This window comes from Ursus arctos, unplaced genomic scaffold (genome assembly GCF_023065955.2).
Source record: "Ursus arctos isolate Adak ecotype North America unplaced genomic scaffold, UrsArc2.0 scaffold_9, whole genome shotgun sequence".
In the NCBI taxonomy this organism is placed as follows: domain Eukaryota; kingdom Metazoa; phylum Chordata; class Mammalia; order Carnivora; family Ursidae; genus Ursus; species Ursus arctos.
Window position 1 is genome coordinate 917,832 of NW_026623111.1, and position 22,655 is coordinate 940,486.

The 22,655-nt window shown below is 60.1% G+C and overlaps 1 protein-coding gene across 7 annotated transcripts in view; it reads right to left on the reverse strand.

Moving 5' to 3' along the window:
- Nucleotides 1-2,623: 2,623 nt before the first annotated feature.
- FAM53A (family with sequence similarity 53 member A) overlaps nt 2,624-22,655 on the reverse strand; it is a 30,280-nt gene continuing 10,248 nt past the window's right edge. For 4 of the 7 annotated variants that reach the window (XM_057309545.1, XM_057309547.1, XM_048211860.2 and 1 more), the window contains exons 2-5: nt 22,325-22,563; nt 13,169-13,223; nt 10,655-11,346; nt 2,624-3,557 (exon numbers count right to left, since the gene is read on the reverse strand). In XM_057309545.1, coding sequence (XP_057165528.1) covers nt 3,249-3,557; nt 10,655-11,346; nt 13,169-13,223; nt 22,325-22,402 — 1,134 coding nt within the window. In that variant the 5' untranslated portion in view covers nt 22,403-22,563 and the 3' untranslated portion in view covers nt 2,624-3,248. Of the gene's footprint in view, nt 3,558-10,654; nt 11,347-13,168; nt 13,224-14,435; nt 14,679-14,777; nt 15,022-15,424; nt 15,782-22,233; nt 22,564-22,655 lie in introns of those variants that run through there. The other 3 variants (XM_057309548.1, XM_057309544.1, XR_008958374.1) reach the window with 3 other exon arrangements.

Here is a 22,655-nt window from a genome sequence, read left to right on the forward strand (position 1 = left end):
CCGGGACCGGCACGGGGTTCAGGGTCCTCTGGGGAGCCCCCACCCACCCAGAGAACAGACAAGCAGGGGTCACACAACTCGTGCCTTCACAGAAGGTGAACTCCGTGTGGCCCGCGAGCTGGGAGGGCACGGGCTGCAGACACCTGCCCCCCAGCCCGGAGGGAGGGGCCTGCAGGGTCGGGGCACTGGCACTCGGGCAGAGCTGCCCGGAGAAAACCCAGGACGAGGGACAAGAGGCGGGAAGGGCAGGGCCTGAGCACAAGGTGGGCTGCCCCCGTTGGCTCCAGCATCGCCCACGGTGGCCAAGGCCCCAGGCCGTGCCTCCTCCCTCAGAGCCACCCCAAGCCGCCTGGTGGAGGGCAGGTCACAACTGGCCGGGACCACGGCAATGAAGGGCCCAGTGCACAGGCCAGCAGAGAGGTGGCTGGGGCTGTGGGCAGGGTGCTCAGGGCCAGCCCACCCCCAACAGGCTGCCTTCTCCGGGACTGGTTTCTGGAGGTCCCTCAGCAGGGACATAGTGGGGCCAAAGCAGGGAAGGGGCGGGCACTGCAGAATCAGCCCAAGAGTGAGGCCAACCCTCAAGGTGGGTGGGGGGTATCTCTGGGGGAAGATGGGGGGGTGATGGATGAGACCTTGGACCAGGGGTACAGGGAGCCTGGGCTGTGAGGGCAAGTGGAGGGGGGCTGCCGTCCAGCTTCTCGGCCAACAGGCCCCACCTCCATCTCCAGCTTCAGCCCCCTCTCCCTGTCAGGAGCCTGCCGGTGCCCCCTGCCCTGGGAGGCCTGGAGTTCGGGATGGCCCAGGAGAGGGGACAGAGTCCAGGGGAAGAGCAGGAGCCCTGAGGGGTGGGGGACAGCCCCAGATGAGGGGCTGCTTCCAGGGGGACTGAGCTGGGGGGTGCCTCCCCAAGCCTGCTCACTGCCCGGCAGGAAGGGACACTGGGCCAACCCAGAGTTGTACCCCTGGAGGGTCACCACAAGGGACAGCAAGGGTCCTCCATGGTGCAGGCGGTGAGCGGCCCTCAAAGGGCCCCTTGGCTCTCACCGCCCTGCAGTGTCCCCACTCTTGCCACCACACAGCCAGACCTCACCCGGCCCGCCCCCCGCCCCCCAGCCCCCGACTGCCCCTGCTGCGGAGCCAGCCACTGACCTGCTGTAGGCACCTCCCAGCCCACTGGACGTGAGGAGCCCTCCACCCCCCAACCCACCACCTGCCCAAAGAGTCCCCAGGTCTGGGGAGCCACCTGGGCAGCCACCTGGGCTTGCTCCCCCCACAGCACACGCCCTCCGTCTCTGACCCTCCCCTGTTCTTTCCCAGCCCAGGTCTGCAGCAAGCAGTCTGCCCAGGATCCCCATCCAGCTGCAGCCAAGGAGTCACCCCGGGAGGGCTCTCCAGCAGCCTGACACGGCCTCCATCATGTCCCAAGGCCCCGTCCCATCTCCCCCCCCCACCCGCTGCTGCCCCACAGCCCCGTGGCCAGGCTCTGTCGGCACAGGGACCTTGCCCCCGCCACCCCCCGCCACCCCACCAGATCCATGGGTCAACTCCAGAGCAAAGTTCTGAATGGGGACCACCGGTTCTATGCAGGTAAGTACACAGAGCCTACGTCCATCAACTCAACCCAAAACACAACGTCCCAAGACAGAATCTGGCAGGTGTGCTAGAAATCCAATGCAGGGATCCCGGGACCCAAGTCATGTGCCCACCAAGGGCCTGCCTGCAGGTCCCAGAGGCTCTCTGGGCCCCTCCACCTCCTGCCTGGCCAGGTGGTGGCTCTGGGGACGCTGGGGACACCCATGGGCACCAGCATGACCCCAAAGGCCCCTCTTAGAAAGTGCCAAAGGCTCCTTTGCCTTGCAGGTGTCCGCTGGCTCTGGTCCCACTCCGGACCCACCCGTGGCCAAAGGTCTGCCAGCCCCAGGAGGCCGCTGAGGACCGAACGTGGCTTAGTGTCCCAGGGGAAACGGCTCGGCCACACCGGGATCATTTCTCTCTCTTCAGGCTAAACCCAAACAGCTCCAAACAGCCCCCCACCCCATCCCATCCAGGCAACAGCCCAGAGGGGCCCAGATGCCAGTACCTTTGTAAACTCCCCCATGGTTGAAAGCCACTAACCGGACAGGCGGACTGTTCTAGGACAACACAGGCTGCTTTCTGCACTCGTCTGACTCTGGCCACAGCACTTCTGCTGAGACGCGGGGCGCCTGCTCTCTCGGGAGGCCCGCCAACGAGCAAACAAGACGAACCAGCCATCTCCGGAGTCTCAGGGACCCTCGGACTACAGCCTAGAGTTTAGGAGGAAAAAAGTTCTCCAACGGTCATCGGAGAAGCCATGCTGGCCACTTCTGACTTCCACGAACGCACTGTCAGCCCAGTGCTGTTGGATGTATCCACGTGGCAGGAGGTTAGTGCAGGGCGGGCTGGAGGGATCGGCGGTGAGCTGTAGGACCCCCCATCCTGCAGGGAAGGGGCCAGAGGACCGGGCTGAGAAAGGCCGGCATCCTGCAAACTGGCACCTCCCGTCTCTGCCCACCCCCTGTCTACATCCGCACCAGGGATGGTGGTCGCCATGAATGGCTGTGACCTGGGAAAATGTTCTCAGGGGGAAAAAAAATCAAGAAAATTTCTCCAAAGGTTATCACTGTTTTCTTTCACTACCACAAACTGCAACTCCTACCCAAAGCTCCTGAGGTCAGGGTCTCGGGTAGAAACCCCCCATTTCCTTAAATGAAAATCCTGTGCTTCATGAGACCCATGGGCCCGAGGCCCGACTGCATTCAGCCAGAAAGAAACACAGGGAAGCCAACGCCTTTTACTGAAGTCAGACCAGGTGCCGCCAGGACCACTGTTCCAGTGCTCCCGAGTACAGACACCGCCGCACGGTGCTCCGGGGAGCAGGCAGGAGATGGGCAGCGGCGGGCTGGCTGCCCGGCACTCACGGACGACAGCGCCCAGTGGAGGGGCCGGACCCCACACCCTGCATGGCAGGAGTTTCAGAAAAGGAACACACACCCATGCTGGGATCGGCCCACAGGCTCCCATTTCATAGAATGCCCTTCCGAAAATTCATTCAAAATAGAGCAGATTTCTCCAGAACTGTAAAAGCCATAAAAATCCAAAATACTTCTTTAGGAAAGACTGCATCGAAATTAAACCAATGTTCAAAGTTCTGCATAGCCCAGATTCTGTCCGTGTGCTGAGAAGAGACTGGGGCAGCGGCCCCGGACCCCCGACCCTCCTGCCTGGGGTCAGTTGCTCTCGATCTGCCCCAGGTCCAGCTCGCCGCGGCCGGGAGGGAAGGCGCCTTCCTCCCCAGCGCTGTCCCCGTCACTGGGGTCCTCGCCACTCCCGCCCTCACTCTCAGCGGCCAAGGGCTCCCAAGAGGCCCAGGGGCCGGGGACAGTGCAGCAGGGCCTGGGGTGCACGCTCAGTGGGCTGGAGACAGGCGTGAGGATGTGCATGCCACGTGGGTCATACGGGGCCAGCTCCGCTTGGGCACCATCCTCCTCTTCATCTTCATCATCAAGGGAGCAAAGGCTTTTTGAATTTTTTAAAGTCTGCAACAGAAAAGATACGGGCTGAAAGCATTTCCACAGGGTTACACACACAGGAGGCAGCATCCCACCGACCCAGGAATGGGTCCCCAAATTCACATAAAGCATCTTGGGTTCCCTGTGCATCAGCCGCACACCACACTCAAGCCTGCCCTGCGTGCCAGGCCTCCGCGGCTGACCCAGGGTGCTGCCCCGCAGAGACCCGACTCCCTGGACGGGCCGATGCTGCCTCTTTCTGACACCCCCACCCCGCCAGCCAATTCTTCCCCGTGCTGTTAAAGATGGCGGCTGCCAGGGCCGTCCCGCCCGAGACCAGAGTTCTCCCCCAACTGTCCACTCAGGCGGCACCGCTCCCTGGCTATTCCACAAGGGCCGGAGACTCAGCAGCCCACCCCAGCCCTGCTTACGGTTCCCAACCCAGGAACTGGGAGCGTGTGAGGGCCTCCTCCCCTCCCTCTGGCCACAGCCCCCTCCAGACCACACACGACAGCAGCCCCTGGGCACGGCCAGGGCCCCGTCCCCCCGACACCACCCCTGGCCCTCACCCTGAACTTCCGGCCCTGCATCTAAGGGCAGCACCTGTGTGTGTGGTCCACTGCACAGCCACACCTCTCCTGGAGCGGCCTCCCACCCTGGCCCCCCATAGCTCCACCGGCCCAGGTGTGACCTCAGTGACTCTGGGGTCAGGCTCCTCTCCGGGGCCACATGCACGCTGCCCCCACACAGGTATCAGCACGCGGTCCGGGGCTTCTAAAGGGCATCTGCGGCACACAGCGTGGGCAATGTGCGAGCCGCGGGGGCATGGGGGCGCAGCCGCTGCCACGCTCTCACCTGGGCTCTGGCCCCTCATCTGTGGGCCCAGAACACAAGCTGAGCAACGCTACACCATCGAAACCCAAATCTTCCCGAGCCAGGACGCGCCTCCTAACAGACCATCTCTGGCTAGAAAATTTTCTAGTAACAGTCCCCCAGAGAACTCCGGTGAACGCTTCCCCCTTAGGAGAGCAGAGTTCCTCTTCGAAATCGGCACTTTAAAGGAAACTATTTGGCTGTATAAAACAAACGGCCTGACCTTTCCTGTTGTTCTATAATAATTAAGCCACTGAGAAGTAAAATTCTAACGATTCAATCTTTAAAGATACAACCGGTCACATAGTTTGGTCACAGAACTAGGACTCGTGAAATAACATCTTCTTTACACAAATGGAGATGGATTTGACAGTGATGGTCACTTCTTGAGGACACGGCCCGTTTCTGCAGGCCGGCTGGACATGGCCCCTCGCCTGGCCCCCTGCCGGCTCTCGCTCTGCCCCTGTCCTGCTCCACATGTGGGGCTCCGAGCCCACGGCACACACGCGAGCTGGCAGTGGCCGGACGGTGGTGGGAGGACGGCTGTGGAGAGTCCTCTGTCTCTGGGCCACGAGCCCATGTACGAGCCGCAGCTGGAAAACGGCAGGCTCGACACAGGCCCACTCGGGCCACCTGGGAGCTATGGTGACCGCTCGACAGAACTGCACACAGAGCTGTGAACCTACACTCTCCAAACGGGGCGTCGGCCGCCACCTCGCTCGGGGTGAGCCCCCACACAACGCTGGGGAGGACGGGAAGCCAGGCTGTGAGGCCCACTCAGATGGCCGGGGGCCACGCCGACACATGTGATCAGCTCCATGATGCCGCTGCGATCACTCTGGTTTCAGATTACCCGCATCGAAGCAGATGAGGGGCTCCAGAATTTAGAGGTTCCTTCAACGTGTGTGCCATCTGGGGGGACGCTGCAGCCCCAGAGCCAGGCCCAGACATCCTGCAGGGTAAGAGCACGCGCCCAGCGCCTCCACCATCCCAAGCTGACATACCAGCTCCACTATGCTGATGAGACTCTCCAAGGAAAACAGAAACTGCCTGTGAGCCACCCCAAATTCCCTTCAAAGAACATCTGGGGTCTGGGCAGCCACATGTGCGCTGGCTGAGGCGCCAGGCCATCTCCAAACCACAGCACGCAGATCTGCACTCCTGGAGAGCACGGCTCCAGCCACGTGTGGGAGCTCATAGTGTCTCTGCTCAACCAGACCAGACCCTGCCCACGGGGGCCCATGGCAGCCCAGCCCTCCCAAACGCCAGGGCTGAGCAAGAGCCCTGGGGGCGCCCCAGCTGCCTGCAGGCTCCTGGAGCCCAGCACCCACGAGCACTTGTCCAACCAGGGCTCTGGCTGTGGTGAGAAACACAGACGCACCAGCAACGAAAAGAACCACGGGGCCCACGTGGCAAACCCTAGTGCCACCCTCAGCTGGCAAAGGGAGAAGGGTGGCCTGGCCAAGCCACTGAGGCCTGCAGGGCTTGGAACGTCCACACCACAGTGGGGGGTACGCAAGCAGGTGCACGTGTGCAGGGGGGCTGAGCGTGTCTGAGTGTGATGGGTGAGGGAGCTGTAGTAAGGAAGCTGGCTGAGAAGCAACTGGATCCCTAGACCCCCTCTCCCACTTCCGGGCGAGAGCAGAGTATGGACACTTTCAGATTCACAAGGTCTCCCAAACCACGCCCCGCTGGCATGCCTTCCTAAGAAGCTGCTCCACCAAATGAGACCATGGCAAGGAGAGCCACCAGCCACGTGTCGAGAGGGCAGGTGAGGAGCCGGACACCCACACGCCCGGACGCCACAGACTGCATGTGAAGCCCAGGTGCCTCCCAGCCACGCCCACACCCCACCACGTACAGAGCACCTGGGCCGCCGGGCACCATCGCGGCTGTGCTGCCGATGGAGCGCATACCCGCCTTGCTGGCCTCCTAGGAAGTGCTGACGGCTGCAGACCCCCGAGCCCCCAAGGAGAGCTGCGGCAAGCGTGCTGGAGCCGGACAAGACGGGGCCGCGGCCACAGGACGGCAAGCCAAGACCTCGACTCCAGAGCCGCAGACGTCACAGTGTGTTCAATACCACCCAGGTCTCCAACAAGCACGACGGCCGGAAGGAGAAGGGGCCCCTCCACCTGCAGAGACCGGCTCACCCGCGTGTCCCCGGCCCCCCACTGGCCACGCCTACACTGCCTGACCCGGAGAATGGGTGCAGCAGGACGTGGGTCTCCCTCCTCCATCCCCCAGAGCCTCAGGCCTCTGCCCACCCTGCTCCAGGCGGTTGTGAAAAGGTTGTGAACACCCCAATCTGTCCAACCCCAGCCGACCCACCTGCTCGCCAGCTGCATCCTCTTTCACAACTATCTCATTCAACCACCTACACAGGGACTTTGGGACGAGATCCCAGGAGTCACCACCCAGCCGTCCACTTGGACCGCGAGTTGGTGCCCTTGTCCTCGTAGGGGACCCTCCCCCAGAGAAGAGCCACAGCTGGGTCCCTGCCAAAACCCCTAAAGCACCACGTGGGTGACAAAAATAAAGACAAGAACCAACATGTTTATGGGACAAAGTGACAGAAACCCATAGTTGAGCAACAAGCTGTGAGTCACCAGGCCTGCCAGGCCACACGGGACAGGCAGGTGGCTCCAGCCGGCGGGAAGTGCGTGAGTGTGCCCCCCGTCCGCCCTCCAACTGCAGCCACCCTCCTCAGATGCTGAGTCTGGTACGGAGGCCATGCTGACCCAGAGGCAGGGAGCTACGTGTCCAAACCACAGGCTGGAGGGGCTTTTCAAGCCCACCGCAGATGGCTGAATATCTCCCGCACGTCATAAAAGCTTCTGAAAGCCCCGAAAACACACAATTTCATAAAAAAAAAACAGTACCTGTCCCCACATTCTGCTGAAACCATGACTGATTTGCACATTTTCTGTAATGATATTTTAATTTCAACTTTGAAACCTAGCTTTGGCAATAAAAATAAAAAATTCTATATGTTTTCCCACGGAAACAATTGCTTACCCAGAATGGGGATTTAAGAGGCAGCAGTGTCCCCTCCTTGTTGACCAAAGCCAACCCTCAGGCCCTAATTGGGCCAGAGCAAGGTGGTCCTCGAGCCAAGACTCGGGCTGATGGGCCGTCCCCACCACGTGCCCACCATACCGGGCAGGGCAGTGGGCTGCTCAGCCATCCAGCACACCACGTCCAGGCCTGCGGTCGAGGACCCTGCGCTCCCCCGGCTTCAAGTCAAGGCACAAACCCGGCATGCGGACGTCGGGAGCACCAGGCCAGGGCACACGCACGGGGGAAGGATGCAGTCCCACCTGCGCTTACACCAAGAGCCACCAAGGAGCCACCGAGGAGCTCCTGCCCTGCTCACAGCCACACTGTCAGGTGGACAACAGACACACCCAAAGGCGGGCCCTGGGACAGCCATCTAAACCCTGCCACGTCCTGCCCTGAGTCTCCCCCACTATGCTTTGCCCTGTCTGGGAAGTCTTGTGCAACCGTGAAACCACCTCGAGAGAAGAGCGCATTCAGGGTCTCCAACTACGAACCTGACAGGACGTGCCCAGTTCCCACAACCAGCAACGTGCTCCCCAGAGGGGCCCCCGCCCCTGGGCAGCACAGCACATCAGGGTGCACGGGAGGTCTGGGCACACACGTGCACCGCCAGCCGCCCGCAGAGCCCAACGGCCTGCGCCCTCCTTCCACACGCACGACAGCCGCCTGCACACAGCCGGTCCTCCAGCGCTCGAGGGTCACACCTGCACTTCCAGAGGTATTTTTAAGCTTCCTGCTCCCTTCTCTTCCCGCGACCCGCAAACCCCCATCGGTGTCCATCCCGCTTGTAGGCGACATCTAGCTGAACACACTGGGCCCCAGAAAAACCCACGGGCCTCACCCGAGACATCTGAGTCACCAAACCCGGCCACCGAGCCATTAACAGCTCGACTGCTGCTTCTACCCGTTGGTAGGTTGAAGAAAACCAAGTCTCCCAGACACGTGCTGACGCAGGAGGTATGCGTCTAGCCTTTGCCCATTCCTGGCTCCCACCACCTAAAATCCTCAGAACCTCCTGAGTGATGGCGTGAGGGGCGTCTTTTGTGATTTGTAACGAGCCCTGTTCAACCATACCTGCGGTTATGATACTGTGACCCCTGGGGGCCCCTAGCCAGCTTCGGGATGGGGCAGTGGACAGAATGACCACACCAGGCTTAGTGGGTTGGACTTTAAGTCCCCCACCCCACACCCCCTCCAGGGACAGAGCCTGGGATGGAGGGTGGTCAATCTCAGTGGCCAGTGATCTCATCTGTCACATGTGGGCAGTGGAACCTCCATAAAACCCCTGCACAGGGGGTGGGGAGCACGTCTGGGGGCTGAGCGGGTGGGAGCTCTGCACCCCCTGCCCCATACCTTGCCCTGCCTGTCTCTTGCGTCTGGATGATCCTGAGTTGTGTCCTTCATGATAAATGGGTAATTAGTTAGTATAAGGTGCTTTCCGGAGTTCTGTGAGCCGTTCTAGCCACTTATGGAACCTGAGAAGGGTGCCGGGGGAACCCCAATTTGTAATCGAGCTGGTGGGTGGGAGGTACGGGAGGGATCTGAAGCCGGGGTAGTCTTGTGAGGCTGAGCCTGCAGGGTTTGCACTCACGGCAGCTAGTGTCAGAACGGCGCCAACTGTCAGAGCCCGGCCGGCGTCTGCAGAGCCGGAGACCTGTGGGCAGAAGACCCGCACACCAGGCGCCAGAGGCGGTGTGAGCACAGACAAGTGCTGATGGGGCGTGCTGGCCGTGAGCGGCATGCGGAGACACCCTCTGTTTCCAGAGGCGGCAGGGGAGCTGGTGAGGGTCGGGGCTGCAGCCCGACTGGGGGCTGGGCTGGTGCCGGCCTCCGTCTCCCAGGCCACAATCAGAGGTGTCCGTCAGCTATCACAACTGCTCACAACATCTCTATCTGCATATGTTTGATTATTCACAACATCAGGAATAAAAGAGACAGCTGTGAACGCACCAGATTAGAGATTTTAAAAGTCCTAGAGATACAATGAGTAGCTCTGTGCCCCAACCTGACACCTTAAATGCAATGCCATTTCCCAGATGCAAGTAACTTCGGGAAGCCCTAGATTGTTCCAGAGACACTGAGTGTGCAGGTGTGTTCACCTCCACACACACTCCAGGCCCAAATGGTGTCCCAGCGAGCCCCCAGCAAACCTCACTCATGACAGCTTGGAAATGGCTCATCTGGCCCGTTGAGCCTGTTGGTGACACAGCCCTGTGGAGCATGAGCGTACAGGGGACCCCGAGCAGAGCCGCCCAGCTGAGCTGCAGCTGGATGCCTGAGCCGTGGAAGCCGCGTGGGCTAAGTGTGGGCTGTTACACAGCAACCGTGGCAGGGTGCCAGGCTAAGCAAGGCAGCAGGCCGGTAATGCCAAGGACTCGGGCCAAGAGGCTGATAGATCCTGGGGCAGGCTGGGGGAGCTCGAAGATTCGGGGGTAGGGGTGCCCAACAATATGCCAACAATAAGGGAAACGTTTGAGAAGGACAAGCAGGGTGACTGCACGGCTCAGTTGGTTGAGCGTCCAACTCTGGTTTTGGCTCAGGTCAGGATCTCGGGGTGTGAGATCGAGACCCGGGTCGGGCTCTGTGCTTGGCAGGGGGTCTGCTTGAGATTCTCTCTCCCTCTGCCCCTCCCCAACGCACCCCCACGCCGCTCACATGCTCGCACTTTCTCTTTCTCACTCACTCTCTAAAAAGAGACAGACGAGCAGGCTTCACATCTCCTGGGCTTTGTTTCCTTGGGGCTGCCTGTGTCAGTGCCCCGCCCGACGCTGCACCCTGTCCTTCTGCTTCTAGCTGGTCTGCCCACGTGACCTCTGAACCCCGTTCAGGTCTGCCCCGTCCTGCACCCTGGCTTGCCAACTCTGCTCCGCGGCCTCCCACACAGAAGGTGGTCATGGCCGTTCCACCCCAGGGAGGGCGGGGGACCCGAGAACCGGGGACACGCGGGGCCAGGATCCTGACATGTCTGCACACACATGCACACACGCACGCACACAGGGCTGAGGACGGCTCACACCCCACCCAGGTGGGCAGGAAGCACAGCCATGGGTGCTGGTGCTGGGGACCAGCCAGGCCCAGAACACACTCCCAGGAGACCACCAGGGCCGGGGGCAGGCCGAACTCGCCGCAGAGCCGCCCTGTGCCACGGGGAGGCGCCAGCGAGGTGCGCACACCAGAAACAAGACAAGCCTCACCCGAGTCATTTTCAGAAAGTCCAAGGATGGGCGTGGCCAGCAAGCGCTCTCCTCACGCCTGCGCTTGCGCGGGCACTTCCTCCCAACGAGCACACAGGGCTGCGAGCGGCACCGCAGCAGGCCCAGTCGCCGGCCCAGCTCGGGTGTGGACCAGGGGCTGCTGCTGGCGGAGGGCAGGGGCGTGCCCACTTCCGCCAGGTGCTCCTGTGACAGGGACAAGCGGCGCCTCCAGGACAGAGTGCGGGGCCCGGCGGGTCGCCAGGGTGGGCCTGAGCCTCCCTCCCTGCCGTCCCCGCAGCTGCCGCTGGCTGAAGGCACCCAGGGGGCGGGGGGCGAGGTGGGGCCGGCCACCGGGAGGGCGCAGCCCAGCAGTGTGGCGCTCCTGGGCAGGCTGGCACCCGGGCTCTCCTGCAGCGTGGCGCTCCCGCCGCTGTGGCACCGCCTCTTGGACACCGGCGTCCAGACCTTGGAGCCGCCGGGGCACCAGGGGGAGCGGCAGCGTGCCAGCCCATCCGGCTCTGACAGGGAGCGGCAGTGTCGCTTGGTAGGTGGTGCCGAGGGGGGCCCTGCGCTCTCCCTGAGGTCTGTGGCGCTCATGGCACCCAGGCCCGTGTCTGGGCCACATGTGCCCGTGGCCGTCTGACTCCCGACGGGCCATCCTCCACTTAAGACCTTCCAGGGGCGCCTGTCTTCTGAGGAAACACAAAAAAGAAGAGACGGTTGAGCAGGCACAGTCTTTGCCAGGCCCTGAGGCCCCTCCCAGCTAGAAACACGGCCGGACACAGAGCCTCACGCCTTGTGGGCGCCGGGGGGACGCGGCGCGTCGGCCACAGACCCAGTCAGCGCCGGCCCCACCTGCGTTCCCTGGTCAGCTCGGCCCGGGGGCAGCCTCACTTTTCCAAGGAAGACACATCCCAACGAGGCCAGCTAGCCATTCCCTGGAAATGACCATAGCACACTGTTCTCCTTTCAGTTTCGTGGAAAGACTTGCCCACGCCGCCCGCTTCTCTGTCTGCGGCCGAGTCACCCTCTAGGTGTGCGACCTCACCTGCGAGGCCCTCTGGGGCCACTGGAAACACTCGGGCAGAGCAGCAGCCACGGTGCCCCCCACCCCCTCTCCGGCAGGCGGCTCTCAGCTTCCCAAAACTTGAGGCACAGCCCACAGCACACGGCAGGCAGGGACCGTGCACGGGGCCAGAGACCCCCACCACCGCCTCCACTTCCTCACTTCGCACTGCGGCTACTGGGAGGCTCACAAGAGACACTGAGTGCCTGGGGTCAGCAGTCCACACCCGGCAGACCCACATGTGAGGGCACACCATGCAAGCACAAGGGGTTCCCTCTGCCGGCCTGCCCCCAATGCCCCAGGAAGAGCCCACCCCAGACCTTCCCCAGACTCTCCTCCACACACCCCTTGGTTGCCCAGACCCCAAATGCACCCATCAGGGCTGCCATCACGAGCTTTGCTGCTTCGTGACCCCCATCGGGGGCAGAGCCAGGTGAGTAGGTCTCCTGGGACTCCTCGTGCGGAGGCAAGGTGGACCACGAAATCCTGACTCCCACTGACCTGACCCACAGTCAGTTTAGCAGCCCCCACCACTCTGGCCACCACGGTCTCTACCAGTTGGGAAACTGGGCATGCGGGCAGTGGGACCCAAGGGAGGAGGCCAGGACCCTGTGGGGAAAGGCACAAGCAAAGGCCCTGGGGTGACCCTGGGCAGCAAGGAAGCAGGGTCAGACCCCCTGGGCATCCCTGTTGAGGACTGGTCTCGTGTGCAAGATGGACTCCCACTGAGGACACAGTGCCAAGGGCCCGGGACTGGGCTCACACTCTCTACCTCCATCCGTCCACAGAAAAGTTTGGTAAGAAACGTTCACTTCGGTAGTCTGGAGAGCAACCTAACACAGCGCCCCTGCCAACGGCTTCTGAGCCCTACAGCCGTGGTGCGCAGGGCCGGCAGGGGAAGGGCCCACCCTCGAGTCAGACCACACCCAACGTGCCTCACCACAGCGGAACCGAGGACACCAAGAGCGGAGGGCAGCAGGCTCTGCACACGCACACTCGCTCACACAGTCACTTGGGGCAGCCATTCAGATCATGGGGGACACACGCATGGGCAGGGGGCTGAGTTGCAACGCACACCGACGGCCCAGCGTGTGCCCCACCGTGTGCTGTGCCCGACCCCGCTCTGCTCTCCCTTCAGTGGCCACAGGGCTCCACAGGGCGAGCCTCGACCTCCGCATTGCCAGGCGCCTGTCCAGAAGGGCCCAGCAGGGGAGGGCCCAGCGCCTGCAGTCGGAGGGAGAGGCCAGCCGTGCCCTGACCAACAGCCTGGCAGGGGAGGCCTGCTGCGGGCGACCTTCCACTCTGCAGCCTAAGACAACCCGTGCACGGGCTTTAGCTCCAGAAGTCAGCATCACATTCCAGCTCCGCGTCCCGCACCCTCCGTGCACCGTGCCCGGCCCTCAGCCACAGCAGCCCAGGAAGACGGGTCAGGGCTTTGGAACACTTACCATTGCTCTCAAAAGGGGACAAATGGCCACTGTTGCTCAGTGTCCCAGCAGAACGCTGAAAGTGACAAGAAAAACCAGTATGAGCACCGTGGGCACGGACGCAGAACTCACAACAGCACGAAGTCAAGGGTAACGCTATAGTCTCGTCCTGCAATCAGTTCTATTTTTCCCCAACGCTGCCTTGTTTCGCAATGAAAAAGAAAGCATGGACCCCAGAACGCATTTTTTTCTCAATCAAGATTCTCAAAAGCCAAACAACACTCACCCAAGTGAAGGGAATCGAAAGCCGCGTGCATGACCCCATGTGCTCCTGTGGCCCGGGCCACCCTCCCCGCAGCCAGGGCCGTCCTCATGGCCTCCCCACTCAGGCCCTCTCTCACACGTACTGGCCCCCAGGCCAGGCCCCCTGAGGGCAGCGGCTTGAGCCCACAAGGCTCCATGTGTCAGCAGCAATCTACCCCCAAGACGCCTGAGGGGCCGCCTGGCAAGCCTGTACTGCTGCCTGTGTCTGTCTGCTTTTGCGGGCTCTCCCAGCCCAGCCCCGGGGGCACCATCGTGGTCCGGCTGGGTCCCCGGGGCAAGCGCCTGATGCTGTGGGGACACAAAACCATCTTGTGGGGTCCGAGAGCAGTGGCCGCCCAACTGTTTCTGCCTCTCCCCCTCCACTAGCACGTAACTTCTCAGTGACGCCTAGCTTCCTAAGGGGTCGGGTGCTGTGATTCCTAAACTGGTGATAGAGTTAGGAGATCCTTGTTGCTTCTCATAAAGGGACAGAGTTCTTTCGTGACCCAGAAAAAAGACACTCATCAACAGTCAGGCTGGGCAAAGACAGATGGCTGCCTGGGCCCTCCAGGCCTACGTCACCCAACACGGCCACACAGAGCTGGAGAGGCTGGCCGCACAGAGGAGGACCAGGCGACCAGCAGTTCTCCAAGCCCAAGACCCAGGTCAAGCGGCATAACAAGGAAGCAGCTCTGTAACTCCGAGAAACTGTCAGTACACACAGCCGGTCATTTACACCATCAGGGAATCACCTCTCTCTCTCTGTCGCTGCAAACCCTCCCCAGGGACCTGCACCCCCCCCCCAGCACCCTCCATACCCCTCTCAGAGCCCCGAGTGCCACCACCGTGCCCCCCAAGGCCCTCCCAGCACCCCCATCCCCCATGCCCCTCCCCCCAGGCCAGGTTGGCCAGCCACTGTCCCCCCGGGTGAGCACCAGGCACAAGCACCCTCCCAGGGCTGCCGTCCCCACACACAGCAGGAAACCTGAACAGAGGCACCGTCCACCAAGGAAAGGCTCCAGCGGCTCCCACACAGGAGACCCAGGCTCCAGCTCAGCGTGAAGGCGCACGCGTGGGGCAGCCGGAGCACGTGGGTTTTGCGGACAGCGCCTGTGCTGGAGAGCAGAGAAGGGCTGGCCCCGAGGCCTCTCTGTGGGAGGACGGCGGCAGCGTCATGGGCCTCCACATCCAAGACGGTCCTGTACAGCCGGCCTCGTGCTGAGGAGCCCTGACCAGACGAGGCTGCCTCTGAACATGCCCTGGGGACGCCAGGGGGCGCTGAGACCACAGGCTGACACCCAGGCAGGCCCGGCCCCACCGCACCCACCATGACGCCGTCCACCAGAGCCCAGGGACAGCCTGTGCAGCACGCGGCCTGCAGTCCGCTCCCCTGAGCATCCCTGACGGGGCAGGCCGGCTCCTCTGTGTAAGCCTCGGTCTCCCCACCTGGGGCCGGAGTGAGAGTGGGACGCACACGCGGGGCAGCTCCCGGGTTACCTGAGAGCAATGAAACCCACCAACTGATGGTGGAGAAAGGACAGCCATTTCCAGAAGGGGCGCTGGGTCGACCACTCAGCCGTGAAAAAAAAAAATGAAAGGAAAATTCACTCTTGGCCTGGTCTCATCCCTCACACAAGACACAGCTCCACAGAGAGTGCAGTCTTCAAGCTAAAGTAAGACAGATGCTTCTAGAAGAAGACAGGAGAATATCTTCGAGACTCAGGGCAGCAAGGATTTCTTCAGTGAGGTATAAAACACACTCACAAGGATGCTTCCATCTATGTTGAAATTAGAATTTCTGTTCATTGAAAGTCACCCATGACGAGGCAAACCACAAGACAGGAGAAAATATTGCAAAACACGTATCCGAGCAAAGACTCATAGGAAGATGTATCAACAATTTCCCACAGATCAGTAAAAAAAAAAAGGCACACGACCCAACAGAAAAATGGCAAAAGACCTGAAGCCGCTCACAGTTGGCCGCTGAGCAGAGCAGGAGGCGCGGTGTCCCTCGTCATCCGGGGAGAGAGGGAGAGGTCAGAGCCTGGGGGACACGGCACCGGCGTGACCAGTGGCCGGGCCAGGGTGCAGGCCCGGGCGCCGCCGGCAGAGCTGGCCACAGGAGACCGCGCGCACTCAGTGGCGCTAGTCACAGCAGCCAGAGCCTGGGAAGAGCCCAAGTGTCCACCGGCAGGAAAACAGAGACCGCACCGCAGAGGAAAGGACGGACGCACCAGCGCCACTGACCTGGGGTGTCCCTCGAGAGAGCCCGCCAGTGAAAGAAGCCAGACTCCAGAAGTACCAGCCGTGCAGCCACACTTCTGTGACGACCTGGGACAGGTAAGGCCACGTGGGGCCATGAGAAGGTCAGAACCTGTCTGGGTGGCGGTGACAGCGCTACCAGTGTGCACAACCGGCAAAAGGCACCGGACCGAACATCAAACCCAGTCTGCAAACGCTGCCTCACTAAAAAATGTATTTTCTTTTTTTTTTTTTTTAAAGATTTTATTTATTTATTCGACAGAGATACAGACAGCCAGCGAGAGAGGGAACACAAGCAGGGGGAGTGGGAGAGGAAGAAGCAGGCTCATAGCGGAGGAGCCTGATGTGGGGCTCGATCCCAGAACGCCAGGATCACGCCCTGAGCCGAAGGCAGGCGCTTAACCGCTGTGCCACCCAGGCGCCCCTAAAAAATGTATTTTCGACAAAAGGCTTTGAAAAGCCAAACTCCCCACCATCCAAGCCTGGACACATGCACGCGACAGCCCACACCACAGCCGCCGGTGCTGAACCTCCTGACCGGCCACCACCCCACCCCACACCCCCAGCTGGCGACCCTCCCTCTCAGCCCCCACCCACTGCAGCGCAGGGCAGGGGGCCTGCTACCCTGACCCGCTCCGGCCCCGCCCTCACAAGAACAGAGGCCCAGGTGCCTGCCCCCACGGGCCTGACACCCCAGGTGCACGCGGCTCTCCACCCACCAAGGGTCCAGCCCTGGCCGCCCTACCTCAACTCTCAACACCCCACACGGCCTTCTTGTTCTACCATCCGCTAGCACAGGCTAGGGGCTCCCTAGGCTCCCCGCTTGCTGAGAAACCACACTCTTCACCTGACATCTGCAGCTGCTCCCACATTCACTGAACCCTGACAAGTTCTATGGGATCCTGCTGGCATTTCAGCGGGCTGGGCTGCGGGCTGCGGGACTAGGCTGCAGGGCTGGGATGCGGGCTGGGCTGCGGGCTGCAGGGCTGGGTTGTGGGCTGGGCTGCGGGGCTGGGCTGCGGGCTGCGGGGCTGCCCTGCGGGCTGCGGGCTGCGGGGCTGGGTTGCGGGCTGGGCTGTGGGCTGCAGGGCTGGGATGCAGGCTGGGCTGCGGGCTGTGGGGCTGGGCTGCGGGCTGCGGGGCTGGGTTGCGGGCTGGGCTGCGGGCTGCGGGGCTGGGCTGCGGGCTGGGCTGCGGGCTGCGAGGCTGGGCTGCGGGCTGCGGGGCTGGGCTGCGGGCTGCGGGGCTGGGTTGCGGGCTGGGCTGCGGGCTGCGGGGCTGGGCTGCGGGCTGCGGGCTGGGCTGCAGGCTGCGGGGCTGGGCTGCAGGGCTAGGATGCGGGCTGGGCCATGGGCTTGGCTGCGTGCAGTGACTCCTGCCCACCCACCTACCTGTGCATCCTCCCCCCGAGGCCCCAAGGCCTTCAACTGCCTACCGACACCAAGACCCCCCCTCCTCTGCAGTGCACAGCCCCCACCACACCTCCATCCTCTCTGCTGCCCCTGCAGCTCCACACGGCCCCCCTGCGGTCCCAGGGCGTCTGTGTCTCTCTTCCCAGGAGAACACCAGCCCCTGGGGGAGGGCAGTGCATGGTGCCGCCACAGCCTCGGGTTGTAAACGAATGAACCAGAGAAGCTTCAGCTCACGTGAGAACTGTAGGGTCAGCTTGCCAAGTTCCACAAGTATCGTAGTGGGATTTTTATCAGAACTGCCACAATCCTTCAGCAGGCGAATGGTGTGCCCTTAAGTGGGTGTTCCTCCTCCACTGAACCAGGACACCATCCGCATGCACCTCCAGGGCACCATGAGGAGCGAAAACAGCCCCTCCCCAAAGGTCACGGCCTTCGCACAGGTCATCCTTGAAATGACAAATCACGGAGATGGAAGAGGAAATGCGGTGTGGTCACAGAGTCCACACGAGGGAGCGGCTGGCACTCACGTTACTGAATTCGCTCTCCATCTGCACGGCCCCACACGACAGCCGGCAGCCACAGGCTGCTACTGATATTTAAACTTCAATGACATAAAATACAAATTCAGCTCCCCGTCACCCCAGCCACATCTCAGGGCTCAGTAACCACATGCCTTAAGTGGCCACATGCTTGGACAGTGGGGAGCATTCCCATCACCACAGAACGTGCCCCTGGACGGAGATGCCCCAGGTCCCCCATTCACACTTACTGGGACAGTCAGCATTTGCTGACATGACCCAGTGCACCAGCTATGGAAAAGTACCAGAAGCCTGAAGACACAGTCCTGATTTCTCAAGGCGCTCACTGTCCTGTCTGGGCAGGGGAAGGGGCAGTGGGAACTGGACACAAACTCACGTGCTCTAGGCCTTTTTGGTCACAGTTAGACTAGCCTATGTCCCCCAAGCCTCACAGAGGCAAAGCAGGAAGTGCTGACCTCACCCCGGTGATCAGAAGGCTTTTGTAAGAGACCAGGGGCCTTCGCAGCAAGTGGGAATGCACTTGAGGCCAGAGAGAAAGGAACATAACATGAAGGAGGCAGCCACACTGAATGGGGGGAGGCAGAGAGGACACGGGGTCGACCAGAACATCCGCGAGGAGGCACTAAGTGCAGCATGGCCAGGTGAGGCACACGGAGCGCTCCCCACATGTGTGCTGACTGAGCAAAGGCACACAGGGGACACAGACCCTCGAAATGGATCAACCCCTCAGGACTGGATGAGGAGCCCCCGCTGGGCCTCCCACTCCCACCACCTGCTCCTGATCCAACCACCTCCTCACTCACCACACGGCACGTGGTGGTGCTCCGGGAGAGACGCGTGAGTGACCAGAGTGGCACACGGCTACAGAGACAAAGGCATCAGATGTTTAGCGATTTCCAATTTTATTTACATTTAACAATCTTGAATTTTAGTTTTAAAACTAATGATTCAATTTTTGGAAAACCTTTCAGTTTGCTCAGAACAACGGGAGTATGTGAAACCTATTTTTTCAACTATAAATGTCACAAAATCTAAATACAGATCAAGTATTTCTATAATGTAAAACTAGTGTCCAAATTGAGATCTGTTGTAGATATCAAGTACACACTAGGTTTCAAAGACTTTGTTTTAAAAAATGTGAACTTTTGACAAGGGTACCAAAGACCACTCAAGGGCAAAGAAGAGTCTTTGCAACATACAGCACTGGGACAACTGGGGTCCACACACAAAAGAAAGAAGTCGGACCCCTACCTCACACCACACACTAAAAGTAGCTCAAAAGGGATCAAAGACCTAAAGGTAAGAGCTAAAACTATAAAACTTTAGGGGGAAATGTAAGAGTAAATCTTCATGACCTTGGATTCTTAGATATGACACTAAAAGCACAGGCAACAAGAGGAAAAAGAGATCAGCTGGACTTTGATGAAATAAAAGCTTTTGTGTTTCAGAGGACACTATTAAGAAAGATACCCACAGAACAGAAAAACGTTTTTTCAAATCACTTATCTGATTAGGGATCAGAATATATAAAGAATTCTAAAAACTCAAAAATAAAAAGACAGGCAACCCAACTTTTCAATGGGCAAAGGACTTGAAAACGTATTTCTTCAAAGAAGATACACTGATGGCCAGGGGGCACGAGAAAACTGCTCAACATCGTGAGTCAGGAGGGAAGCACAGATCAAACCCACAAGGAGACGACAGCACCTCTTAGGGCGGCTCCGATCAAAAAGAGGGATGATTGCAGGTGTTAAGGAGGATGAGGAGAAATCAGGACCCTCCCGCCCTGCTGGCAGGTTGTACAATGGTGTAGCCGCTGTGGAAAACGGCTCGGTTTCTCAGAAGGTTAAACAGAGTTACAACACAACCCAGAAGCTCCGCTCCTGCATGTACACCCAAGAGAAATGAGACGTCTGTCCCATCAAAACCTGTACACAAACATTTACGGCACCGTTACTGATAACAGCTGACAAGTACAAACAACCCAATGTTCACCAACAGACAAACGGACAGACAGAACGCAGTCTGTCTGACCAACGGGAGTCTGACCACGCCTGGCAGTGCCGTCCCGGAAAACCTCCCGGGATGAGGGCCAGCCATCTGCACCGCCCACTATGGCAGCCACTGGCCACACCAAGACACAGGGGCACCTGACGTGCGTCTAGTGCAAATGAAAAATAGCACTCTAATTGTGTTTAATTTTAATTAACTTGAATTTCAATTTTAAAAGCCACATGGGACTAGAGGCTGCCACACAGGGCAGCCCGGCTCTGACCAACAGTCTACACAGCACGCCGGAGACAGGGGACACCTGAAGAGACATCTGTAGAGACATACATGGAAATATCCCGAGGAAAACCATCTAGAACTTGCTGTAAGACAGCCGCAGGAGGGGCGTGGGTGAAGGCACAGACAGAACAAGGGACCAGGGGCTGACGGCGCCGACCTCGAGTCTTTAATGGTCTACTCTGACACACATCCAGATTTTGCCATAGAAATACTAACGTCAGTTACCTTTGAAAACTTCCATATCTATTCTTTTTTTTTTTAAAGATTTTATTTATTTATTCAACAGAGATAGACAGCCAGCAAGAGAGGGAACACAAGCAGGGGGAGTGGGAGAGGTTAAGAAGCAGGCTCACAGCGGAAGAGCCTGATGTGGGGCTCGATCCCATAACGCCGGGATCACACCCTGAGCCGAAGGCAGACGCTTAACCACTGTACCACCCAGGCGCCCCTCCATATCTATTCTTATACAACAAATTGCTTTTTAAACTGCTGACTTCTTTCCGCGAATGTTAAAAGCAGCGTGCGCTGAGACACGTGCAAGTAGAGCGGGAGAGCTGGCTCGCAGGTCACCCGCTGACCCCCAGGGACGCAGATTCCAAGTTCTTCCGCAGAGCTGACCGCACCATCCTTACTACAAAGTGACATCAGAGACCCACATCAACTAAAAGCCCAACATCAAATGGGTGACAGACGACAGACTTCTTGCTCGAAAAGACAGGACATCTGTGCCTTTCACTGCATGTAAATTACACCTCATTTTTAAAAAGCCAACAGTTAGAAACAGCAGGTTTCTATAAACAAAGCGTCCGCAGTCAAACCGCAGACACCGTGCAGGGACAAGCCCCTCAGGAAGTCGGCGAAATGCCTACTGGTAATGAGGGAATTCTCTTCCAAACATGTTGAGAATTCACACAAAGGAAATCTATTCGCATCACAGCAGGAGGAATCATAGGCAGGATTTGTCTTGCCGTCATAGACAGGTGTGGGCCCCGCTGACCCAGAGCGCACCGCCCCGACCCCACAGCGGCCTCCCCGTGGCACAGTTCGCTCCACCACGAGCACCAGAACCCTGCTTCCAACAGCAAAATGCCACCTCTTAAAATTCAAGATGAAGACTGGGGACAGGAAAGTTCTGTTCTCCCATTTCAGGAAGAAAAACCTACCATGTTAACAGGCTATCTTTTCAAAACCCTAAGTCTCGACAAAAGAAACAAATCACCCCAACGGCAACAGAACGGAACACGGTGCTGCAGGCAGGGCCAGCAGAGGCGGGAGGGAGGGCGGGCTAACCGTGTGGTCACTCTTCCTGTGCAGGGTGCTCACAGGGGTCTTTCTCTCTGTCAGAGGGGCAGCGTGTTCCCTAAACATGTTAGGGCCGGCTGTGTCCGCTCCTCCACGGGGGCCCTGCAGGCCCGATCCTTAGCCCGTCTCCCCAGCAAAGCCACACAGCACCTGGCTGCCAGCTCCCGGCCACACCTTGGAAAGGGCATGTGGCCATCTGATCCCGTGCGTGCTGTGCTATGGCCTCGGTCTCAGTTAGTCTCCAGAAAGCGGTTTCCGCTGCCCGAGCACAAGTGAAGATGGGAACGGGCACACAGTGTGCCTGCTGCTGGAATCCCATCAGGGCTCCCAGCTTAAGGCCGGACAGCAGCGCTCCACAAAAGCCCCTGGGCTGCAGACACAGGCCCACCTCTTGTCCGCTGCACTACTATCTGTAGCCTCAGAACCTCGAAACTACCGCTGAGACAGTGGGCCGCGAGCCCAGAACAAAGGCCCGGAATCACAGCTCCCGCCGCCTCTGGGGACCCTGACTCGCGGCGGTGCTGCACCGACACCTCTCGGGGTGCCTGGTGTAGGTGAGGCCACTCAGGAGGCCTCCAAGCACCGCACGGGGGCTGCACACTCAGCCACCCCCATCCAGACCCACAGTCAAACCGGGACAGTCACGTTAACATAACCCTGGAGAAACTTCAAAGCCAGATGACCAAGCTGTGGAGACCACTCAAGACAGAGGCTCCGTCAGGAGGGATGGCACCAGCACGTGGGGCATCGGGAGGGCGCTGCTCGCTCAGAGAGACGTTGAGCGGGCGTGCAAATCCACACGCTGCACACTCGGGATTGGCGCACTTCTAGGAGTCGGCTGGACAGTCGTTAAAACTGGGTTTTAATGATGCTAGAAGCCCTTCATCAGGGCGCTGAGGAGACATGGGGGCTGCGTGTGCACGGCATGGCCCTGGGACACAGCCCCCTCCAGCCCTCCTCCCGCCACATCCCCGCAGACCTTGGCCGCAAGTCCTCGGTCCACCCGGGCAGTCTCCCCCAGACCCTTGGTGGGGACGGGGTCCTGCCCGTTGCCGCCGCGGCCAGCTCACCGGGCCGGCGTCACAGCTCTTGCGGGCAAGGTCATCCAGGCTCTGGCTCTGCAGCTTCTCAGTGATCAGTGTGACCATGGTTGGGACCCGTGTCCTCCGTCTGTACCGATGGGCACCGGGGTGCAGAACAGCAGGCTTCAGGAGGCCTGGGCCGCTGCTGGGTCTGAGCGGACCCTCAAGGGGGACTTCCGCTTTACAGAGGAGCGATCCATTTCTGAGGACTCTTCAGAACTCTGTGTCTGTGTTTGTGGTAAAGAGAAAGAAGTGAGTACATGCAGAACCACCGGGTCAGTGTTCTGTCACATGCGGAGGACTTTGTATGCAGAATGTA